This window comes from Semicossyphus pulcher, unplaced genomic scaffold (assembly GCF_022749685.1).
Source record: "Semicossyphus pulcher isolate SPU_LCO1_2020_fin unplaced genomic scaffold, fSemPul1.0.p SCAF_8, whole genome shotgun sequence".
Classification (NCBI taxonomy): Eukaryota; Metazoa; Chordata; class Actinopteri; order Labriformes; family Labridae; genus Semicossyphus; species Semicossyphus pulcher.
The window spans coordinates 3,591,520-3,601,688 of record NW_027211759.1 but is presented as its reverse complement, the minus strand read 5'-3'; the positions used below and the strand labels follow the sequence as shown (position 1 = coordinate 3,601,688).

General features: G+C 43.5%; 2 protein-coding genes across 3 annotated transcripts; one reads left to right on the top strand and one right to left on the bottom strand.

Annotated features, from left to right (window-relative positions):
* Positions 1–716: 716 nt before the first annotated feature.
* On the bottom strand, positions 717–4,566 carry LOC138613029 (serine/threonine-protein kinase pim-3-like). Of its 2 annotated transcripts, XM_069686594.1 has the most exons (7): positions 4,430–4,566; positions 4,390–4,398; positions 3,435–3,544; positions 2,178–2,228; positions 1,614–1,977; positions 1,155–1,331; positions 717–907 (listed from the first exon to the last, which is right to left on the bottom strand). In XM_069686594.1, exons 1-7 carry the CDS (start codon positions 4,500–4,502, stop codon positions 717–719), a joined length of 975 nt encoding a protein of 324 aa, XP_069542695.1. In that variant the 5' UTR covers positions 4,503–4,566. The 2 variants fall into 2 exon arrangements, with proteins under 2 accessions (XP_069542695.1, XP_069542694.1); XM_069686593.1 differs by lacking the exon at positions 4,390–4,398.
* A 3,102-nt stretch (positions 4,567–7,668) lies between these two features.
* Positions 7,669–9,173, top strand: kbtbd13b (kelch repeat and BTB domain containing 13b). Its single transcript, XM_069687028.1, has one exon. The coding sequence runs from the start codon at positions 7,669–7,671 to the stop codon at positions 9,106–9,108; it is 1,440 nt and encodes a 479-aa protein (XP_069543129.1). The 3' UTR covers positions 9,109–9,173.
* The last annotated feature ends 996 nt before the right edge of the window (positions 9,174–10,169 follow it).

The following is a 10,169-nucleotide window of genomic DNA, read 5'->3' as shown; positions in this document are numbered from 1 at the left end:
TAGGTAGAGTGTAGATTGTGTGTTTCAAGTATCACATAACGTCAGCAGGTGAGGATCAATCAGAGGGTGGGGTGTGTCTGACGGGGGAGGGTAGGTTGATCTTTTAGGGAATCATTATAAACTCACTCATGCATTCACCAAAGACAAGATATATGAGAACGCACAATTGTAATTTATAACTTTTCACAGACCTAAAAACTGTTTTCTGAAGACAGTGTGAACCGAGGTGCTCCTGTTTCTGGGTTGAACAACATGTTTCTCTGAAACGATTTACAACCACCCCAACAAAACGCAGCAAAACATTGATTTAAACAGGAACGGTGGTGCACTGAATGTATACACCACGCTGGTGATGGGGTAAAACTCTGACGCACCCACCAAAGAGGATAAAAAGGTACCTCAAAGCCTGTCGCACACCGTCTCACACTTTTTTGTGGGAACATGTTTCTCAACGCAGAATCTGAACAGAACCGTGCACATTGTTTCCTGAACGCTCCCCTGGTTACCTTTTCAAAGCTTCACCCTCAGCATCATTCAAACTAAAGGCACTATGGAGTACAAAAGAGGTTATGACGCTCTATAAGAGCTACTCGCTCCAACACGTCTGGAGGTAACGCCACAGTCCCAAGAAAACTGATCTAACACCACCAGAGGACAGCTGTTAATCAAGTCCATGCCCACGCCCAGAGGGCATCTGGCGGTCTCTCATTGACCAATCAGATGCTCTGCTGGCCAGAGGAGGCAGATGAGGAGGAAGAGTCAGCTGTGATGGTGTGTAGCGTGATGCTGCCGTTGTCAGTCTTCTGTCCGTTGCTGCACGTCACCCACGGGTGGAGGAGGATCTGCTCCAGGGTCGGCCGGTCAGACGGCTGCTGGCTGAGACACCAGCCAATCAGCTGCTGGCATTCTGTGATGAAAACAGGAGGAGATGATGAGGAACCTCAACAGGGAAAGACACATGACAGCAACCGAAGGAAGCATCTTGTTTGGTACCGTTACATCTCGCATCCATGGCAAAGGACTCTTTGCCCCGAGTTAAATCTTTCAGGCAGAGCTATCTCTCTTCCTCTTTACAGATATTTATTAAAAGCAGTTCATGTCAATCAACCTGAAACCAGAGCTAAGCAGAGCCGGCTCTTCTTACTCAAACTGACCTGAGGAGATTTTCTGTCTGAAGCAGACCCGTCCTCTCAGGATCTCCTCGTCCTGTTCGAAGGGGATGTCCCCACACACCATGTCATACAGCAGCACGCCGAGCGACCAGACAGTGGCCGAGCGACCGTGATACTTGCGGAACCTGATCCACTCTGGAGGACTATAAACCCGCGTACCTGCAGGGAGGAGAGAGGGGCCTTAGGAATTAACATGTTACACAGTGTACACTAGTTATAATAATAATAATAATAATAATAATAATAATAACATTTTATTCATAGGCGCCTTTCAAAGCACTCAAGGTCACCTTACACAGCAGAGTTTAAGGAACATTATTTCCTGACATTTTGGACTTCTTCCCATGTATTAAAAACATTGGTGCTCAGCTGTCACAAGTATAAAACACTGATGTGACTGTTGATGGTGCTTTTGCAGAACTGTTGGATAATCAGACTCACCATCGAACTCTGTGTAGGCGGTGTCTTTGAGGAGCGCCCCCGAGCCGAAGTCGATGAGTTTGATGTGTCCGGTCCTCAGGTCCACCAGCAGGTTCTCGTCCTTGATGTCTCTGTGGACGACGCCGCAGGTGTAGCAGTGACGCACAGCCTCCAGCACCTGCAGGAAGAAGCCGCGCGCCGCCGGCTCAGTCAGCGAACCGCGATCTGTGATGTAATCGAACAGGTCCTGCCCCTGCTCGAGACGCTCCATCACCAGCAGCCAGCCGTCCACACGTTCCCACCAGTCCAACAGCCGCACGACGCCGCCAAACGCCCCGCCCACCTTCTTCAACAGCACGATCTCCAGAGGGACCACGGTGCCGCACTGAGGGTATCAGACAGAAGATTTCATCACTCACTGCCCATTAAATTACAGTAGGAAAAATTTTAGACCTGCAACATTAAGCTGATAAGTTAATTGATGATCATTTAATTTTAAAATGGTTTGCATGCGTTTTGAATGACCTTTTCATATATGTTGGACTAATATGTTAATTGTGTACTTAAAAGACAGGTAAAACTTACCAGAGAGCCCCACTCAGTCACTCTTTCCTTGCACACATGCTTCACCGCCACCTGCACATAAACAAAAACACCCACATTTACAAACAGCATTCACACAGTTAAACATAACAAATAAACATTATATGGTATACATAAAAACATTCTTCAAAGAAAAATACTCTATAATATAGAGTAATCAGCAGACATTTTAAATATCTGTTATTGTTAACAGTAATAAGAAGCTTTTTGTTCTTTGCCACAGCCTCTGAATGTTTTTTCTTTAGTAATTCATTAACAGGATTTTCCCAGTTTTGGCTGATGTGGTGAAAATGTTATCAAATGGGAAAACATGTTTTGCTCCGTAAGAGTAAAGAGCAAAAAAAATGAGATCAAAAGGGAGCTCAAAGCTCCATAGACCATGTTTCTTTGTGAAAACAAAGACCACATGCCAGGACTGAGATATGTCAAGCTCACCAGCTGACACGAGTAAAACAGGAAGTAGAGGGAATACACGCTGCCTTCCAAATAAAAGCACACAGTCAAAACATAAAACTGACTGCAGAAGCTGTTGTTGGCTTTGTTGGCAAAAAAATAAATAAATAAATCACAACAGTCAAATCAATGACATTTCAGGAGAAACATACATAAACCAACGACAGATGACTAGGACAGAGTGCATGTATGAAATGCGTTATAATTTTTGTTAAATCAATTATATAAAAGGGCGACAATCCACTGACTGTTTTGCAAGTTTCATACAGCATCACCAAGACTGATAGAGTGATAATGACTAGAGGTTATAATTGGGGATCCTCCTTCTGGACTATCAATTGCAAAGGAACCTCTCAGATGACCTGTGGCTACAACCAAACATTACACTGAAGCAGTTTCCTCCTGCATGTCTTTTAGAAAAACATACAATACTTGTAATATGAGTGCAGATCTAAAATCTGAGACTGTTGTTTATCAGAAAGCAAATATATATATATATATATATATACATATATATATCTCAGTACTTACAACATATTACTACTTCTCATTATATAACAACAATAATGTTAGTTATTATTAAAGATGAAACTAATGATGGAGGAAGATTGTCAGCTACTGTTTAAGACCAAGAGTTTGCGCTCTATTTTATTATTATTTAGTGCGGCTTTTATTTTGTAGGGCCGTCGCCGGAAACGCAAGAGCTTCCTGTGTACATTTGACGATACAAGCCGCCGCCATGTGCCGAGACACCGGGACCAAAACAAAGCAGCTCCCCGCTCTTACCGGCAGCCCATCGGCGAGGCGGACAGCCGAGTAGACTGTGCCGAATCCTCCGCTGCCGAGCACCGACCCGAGCCGGTACAGTTTCTCAAACGGCTGCTTCTCCGTTTTAGCTGAAAAACAGAGAGGAAATTAATCAGGACTTGTCCGTGTGATTTGAATGTTTAAGACCCTGCATTGTTCCGCCAAAATTTTTAACCCCTCATAAAAAAAGAAACGGTGTCTCTGTCGATATACCATCGTTGGGTCCTTTGTGAGTTGTTGTTTTAAAACGGGTCTGCTCTTAATATATACATTTATGTAAAAATATTGCATCAATTAGCTACAAAAATATACAAAAACCACCGAATACACACGGCAACATAGCCAAATGTCCTCAGATGACCCCTGTTGTTCTTGTGTGAGCCGTTTAAAAATGGTGGACGGCATCATCATCTCCCCAAAAAGCACCCTTATTAACAGTAACATGACCAATGTATAACATGAATATATACCTTCAATATTCTTTTGAGATGAAGCTTTTATTACGAGACAATTACACATTTCTGCACCACACCTGGCGTTCAAGATGCCCTCAAACAGTGTTATTTAAAGGTCATGCAGTAGTAGCATTGGAAATGTATGAATTTAAATTATTTCCGATTCTTCAGTTAAAATACGACATTGTAGCCTCTACGATGTTAAGATATGCTCATTTTCATGCAATCGGCTAAGTTGATTTAAATTAAATTTAAATATTCTGGTGATTTTATATTCTTCTTCTTCTTCAAAAAAAAAGACCGTTAGTTTCCGCCAGTTAACTTGTTAATTACTGGTACACGTGTAACGCTGTATTTTGTGACCCGTCCGATTTTGTGACCTGATATGACCTAGCTTGGGGGTTTTGGTAATGCGTCCAATTTGAGGTTAGGTAAGGATAAAAGAATCAGGTCACTGAATGTAATGGGTCACAGAAGACGATGTAGTACTAGCATGTTGTCGTTATCACCGTTTGTTACCTTGCTGGAGCTTCGCCGGCAGATCCATGCTGGAGGAAATGTGAGAGAAGGAGTCCAGTTTGGAAAGCAGCATGCTGCTAGTGACTTCTCCCAAAAACCTTGAACATACAACAAAAATATTCACGTAATAAATCCCAAACAAAAAGCTAGTCCTCAGACGTTACTACGGGCGAAATAAGACGAAAAAACGGTGCAAATCCATCGGTAGTCCGGCCATTAACGGAGAGGAAAAATAGTATAGTCCTAGTTGTATCCAGGGAAGCGCGCCACTCTGCTTCTCTCTCCGCCGCTGCCAATATTTACAAACATTAGACAGATCCTTCCGCCCCACGCTGATCATTAAGTAACGCCACCGAACTTTCACTTCATACTGAAACTAACACAGATAAACTGTGGTGTGCCATATTGTATCGGTTCATGGTGTATTTTAACGCAATCACGTGGAGACGAGCCCAAAACTACTGAGAACAAGGGGACTACTTTACGTAGTACGACAGGCGCAGGGATCCAGTGATGGTCACTACGCAAGTGCTGCGGCTCGTCAGACAGAAGAGAAGACTGATCAGCTGATGTGTAAGTATTCAGATCTTTACCAGTGTAGAAGTAACAATAGTACCACAGAAGTAAATGGTCACTAAAGCTCTGAAATAATTAAATTATTACCACAAAATATATGTAAATATAAATGTGTATAAACATATATATATTAGATTTATATGCAGAAATACCCACCAATCATCAACAATAAGCAATATGTACAAAGTGGTTCTGTAATATCTAAAACAATACAAATAGTGCAATGAAAAAATATATGACATATAAATCTTATATTGTATTCAAATCTTTTACAGTACAAACTTTTTCATGTTTCTAAATGCTTAGAATTGCCGGCAATCAATTATATACACATTATGATATTTAAAAAAGCAATATCTGAGTTTTTGGCCCCTTTAGGTCACAAATATTTTTATTTTTATTTTATTTTATTCATATTTTATCTTCTTTTAATTCGATATGATGAATTTGTTAGCAAACCGAAGACCAAAGTGTGCATGCTGCTTTACACCGAAGATTATGTAAATGATATATTTTCTTACCTAATATTCATTTACAATGCAGTTGCTGTGCCTTCAAAGCATCAAATCTACCTTGACCCGGTAGATGCAACTATATAGCGATTGCTTTTTAATAATGTGTAGTAAGTGAAACTGGTTGTTAGTGTAATCATGGGCTCGGAAGGTCTTGGGTAATGGAACGACTTTTTTTACCTGACATAAACGAGGAACTTCAAGTAGAGGAAATATTGGTTTACATTTGCATTATTTGTTACGTTTCTCATATAATGTATTCTGGTTAAGATAAATCCCTAAAATTTACACACCAAGCAATTATGATCCTTCACATGGAGTAATGTTTTTGTCCTTCTGTTAAATGTAAGGCAAATATTCACTCTCTTTTAGCTCTGTTTTTGGTCTCCTCCACTTACTGAGCAAATAGCTGGCGCTTTAGCTGCGAAATACTTCACTATGTTACCTGAATTGTTCCATGAATAATAATCTGAAATCACATGTTCCTCTCCATTTTCTCCACTTAATATCTTCTATATCTTCCTGGTGTGAACAATACCCTGCAGTATAAGAGTGTATTTGTTTTTCTAATCTTCTAATTGAAACCTCTGGTACTGTCTTCTTCTTGTGTCGCTCTTTAAACGCGCGCAGCAGGTCGGACAGGTCAAAAGAGAAGCCCCACGCTCCCACAATGCTCTCTGTCTGCTCACAAACTACTCGAGGTTAGCCGGTGGGATTGTTTTGACTGAGGAGCCAGCGGCCAGGTCACATGACCTCCGGCATTACTTCCCCACAGAGTCCGAATCTGGGTCAGCCCCTCCTCCACACACTGTAAGTGAATGTAAAGAGACAGATTGGCAATAAACAGATTTAAAGACACAAACAGAAAGCTGGTGTTGTTCTCTGGAGACAAACACATGATCACCTGATCACATGATGATCAGGAGATTAAAGAGCACAGTTTGTTTGTTACTGCTTACATCACAGAGCTATTTATGTGACACATACAGTTCAGCAGATTCAGTTCATGTGACAGTGAATTAAACTTCAGTTGACCTCATTGTGTTATTTTGTCTTTTGGTTGAACTGATCCTTTAAAGGGGATCTGGTCATTTTAGACCTCAGCCCTACCTTTATGTATTATGGAGTCTGAACTCAATGAGATGTTAGAAAAATTCAGCAGCAGCGTAACGAGCGGTAATGGCTGCATTGTAATTCTTGGGGGCAAATGCACCATCCACTAAGAGTTCTTGTTTTTGCCTCTACAGGCTCAGATTGTTATTTGAAGTGTCTGACAACAACACAGAAAGGATCCTTACAAAGATAGACATTCTTGTTCAAGAGGAAGATGCTGTTCTTTAACCACAAACCAGAGTTACGTCACTCTTTGCAGAGCCACCAAACTCCATTGAAAAAAACTACTATTTTACCTTGCAGAACATGGGAGTTGTTGGCCTGCTGCTGCCTACGCTGGTTAGTTTGTTTGTGTTGTAAAGTGACCTTGATGTTTTAAAAGGTTACTTCACCTCGCAATAAAACAACCAAACTAACCAATCAACACATCAGTAGAACAGCAACTCCTCAGTTCTGCAAGGTTAAATCACTGTTTTTGTCAAAGGAGTCTGGTGGCTTTGAAGAAAGTTATGTAACGGCTGTTTCTTATAAAAAAAAAGGTTCTTACCTTGACAAAAAGGTCTGTCTCTGTAGGGATTAATTCTGTTATATTTTCAGACACCTAGAATAACAATCTGAGCATGTTGGTGGCAAAACAAGCACTTTTAAAGGATGGACTTTGCAGCCATTACAGCCCATTGTGCAACTGCGTGATTCCAAATGTTTTTGAACCCAGGAGTCATTTAGAGCTTCACATTTATATATAAATAGGACCAGAGTTCTAAAACACCCTAATTCCCCTTTAAGTTTGCAGCAGCTGATATCACTTCCCCTGTGTTCACTTGTTCCCCTCCTGTCCACAACATGAATGTGACTCCGGTCATTTGTTCTCTTCTATGTTTAGCTGCATCTATTTTGGAAGCTGTGAAACAACTGAGCCCGACTGAAGAGTGAAGCTGCTTCATACTGAGTCACTTCTCTCCAGCTCCACATCGTGACTTTTTGGAAACGTCTTCTGTCATTTTCATGCAGGATATTTAACACCGCCAGAAAGGAATTATGTCAGCGCTGAGCAGTGAAGCGGAGGACGGCAGCAGCTGTGACGGTGCAGATGAAAGAGATCTGCCATGTCGTGCCTCTGGTTTAGTCTCGGCTAAATTAACCATCGTGGTTGGAGACACTCACTTCTCTGAGGAGAAGATGTTTCTTGTTCAGAGCTGTGACTATTTCCGAGCTCTGTATCGCTCTGGGATGAAGGAGTGTCGGCAGGAACAAATCCACCTCAGGTCTCTGCGTGCTCGGGGCTTCGTTATCGTCTTGGCAGTGTTACGAGGAGAGAAGCCTGCACTGGATGGCGACGATATTGTTGAAGCCATCGAATGTGCTGCTTTCTTGCAGGTGGCGTTGCTAGCCAAGCATCTCATAAACCTCATTGACTCCGACAACTGTTTGCTGATGTATCACACGGCTGCAACCTTTGGCCTCATGGACCTTTACCACGCTGCTGCACTGTTTATCCGTAATATGTACACCGACCTGGAGGCAGAGGTTAGGAAATCCTTACCATCAGAGATGATCTCCTACGTGGAGTCTTTGACCCCTAGTGTTTTTGTAGCTGTGGGGGCCCATGTGACCTGCGGAGGAGGTGAAACCGTCCACGCTGCCTCCAGGACCGTCTGCTACCTGGATGAAACAGGCAATAACTGGAAGGTATTAACAGATCTTCCGCTACAGGCCAGCACCTCCATGGCTGGAGTGACTGTTCTAGACAACAAACTCTACATCGTCGGAGGAGTTCATGGACTTCACAAACAAGTCGTTGAGGCTTGTTTCTGCTACGATGTTGAAGACAACAGCTGGGGCAGGATATCCAGTCCGGCACAGCTTCGCTACAATCTGAGCCTTGTGGGTCTTGACGGTCGTCTTTACGCAATCGGAGGAGAGTACGAGCGAACAGTGATGTCATCTGTGGAAGTCTACGACGTTAAGACTGGAAAGTGGGAGTTTGCCGCTCACTTACCTCGACCAGTTGCAGGAGCAGCGTGCACCAAAGCTATGAGCAGGATATTTGTGTGTTTATGGAGGCCGATGGAGACAACAGAGATCTACGAGTATATCTCAAGAAAAGACGAGTGGCGGCTCGTTACCACGCTGATCAGGCACCAGAGCTATGGTCACTCCATGGTCGGACACAGGGACAACCTGTACGTCATTAGAAACGGGCCGTCGGACGACTTCCTGAGATGCCTGATGGACTGCTATAGCCTGAGCTCGGGACAGTGGACGTCTCTGCCTGGACACTTCGCCAACAGCAAAGGGTCGCTGTTTACAGCCGTGGTGAAAGGCGACTCTGTGTTCACACTCAACAGGAGCATGACTCTGGAGTACGTCGTCGATGGTAAAACCTGGAAGCCCCGACGGCAGATGAAGGGTTTCCCCAGAAGTGGATCTGTGTGGACGTTTATGCTGCAGCTGCCAGACGCTCTCATGCTGCAGTGACAACATGTTCTGTTGGATCTGTGTGATTGTCAACATATTTTTACACTCATGTTTTTTCTACTCACCTGTGCTTCAATAAATATAAATCATTATTCCAGTTTAGTAAACCTGGGTCTTTGTAGGTTTGTCCATGACATCTTTTAGTGATGATATTAATGCTGTTACCGAGCTGTTTGCTGAGGTCTTGTGCTGCCCTCGGCTGTTTGTGTTCAGGTAAGGTTGGGTTTAAGTTCTGGTAAAGGTAAGTAGGTAGGAAGTTTTAGTGCAACTTCAACTACCATTTAAGCAACATCATGCCAGCCCAACATTTCCTCTTTTCTCATATCTGTCATTGTCCTTTTCCATGTCATCCCCTCCTCAAGAAGAGGGAGCTGAGCCTGAAGACAAAGCTTTCAATTCCCCAGTCGCTCTACGTTCCAACCCTCACCTGTGGTCACGAGCTGTGGGTCGTGACCAAAAGAGTGAGGTCGCGGATATAAGCTGCTGAAATGAGTTTCCTCCACAGGGCGTCGGGGCTCAGAGATAGCGTAAGGAGCTCAGACATCCGGGGGGGAGCTCGGAGTAGAGCCGCTATTCCTTTGCATTGAAAGGAGCCAGTTGAGGTGGATCGGGCATCTGATTAGGATGCCTCCTGGGCGGCTCCCTCTGGAGGTTTTCCAGGCACGTCCAACTGGGAGGAGACCCCTGGGCAGACCCAGAGCTCGCTAGAGGGATTATATATCCCATCTGGCCTGGGAACGCCTCAGGATCCCCCAGGAGGAGCTGGAAAATGTTGGGGAGAGGGACGCCTGGGTCACCTTGCTTAGCTTGCTGCCACCGCGACCCGGCCCCGGATAAGCAGAAGATAATGGATGGATGGATGGATGCCTCTGCCATGATGTCCGTATACTGAGAACACAGAGCTTCGACTGGTAACAGAAGCTGGTTTTTTTTAGGGTTTTCTGCCAGAGATCTGTGTCGTACGTCTTATCCATCACACAAAGTCTGTAGTTAAATGTTAAAACGCTGGGATTCATGCAAAGCAAATCCGTCACTTTAGGGCAAAACAGAACTAAAGTCTG

What these genes read in the sequence shown, in the direction of transcription:
- kbtbd13b (XM_069687028.1), top strand. Translation starts at nt 7,669, where the DNA reads ATGTCAGCGCTGAGCAGTGAAGCGGAGGACGGCAGCAGCTGTGACGGT.
- LOC138613029 (XM_069686594.1), bottom strand. Translation starts at nt 4,502, where the DNA reads ATGCTGCTTTCCAAACTGGACTCCTTCTCTCACATTTCCTCCAGCATG. An exon ending in CGCCTACACAGAGTTCGATG is followed by an intron (nt 1,332 to 1,613) that starts GTGAGTCTGATT and finishes TCCTCCCTGCAG; the next exon opens with GTACGCGGGTTTATAGTCCT. An exon ending in CAGACAGAAAATCTCCTCAG is followed by an intron (nt 908 to 1,154) that starts GTCAGTTTGAGT and finishes TTTTCATCACAG; the next exon opens with AATGCCAGCAGCTGATTGGC.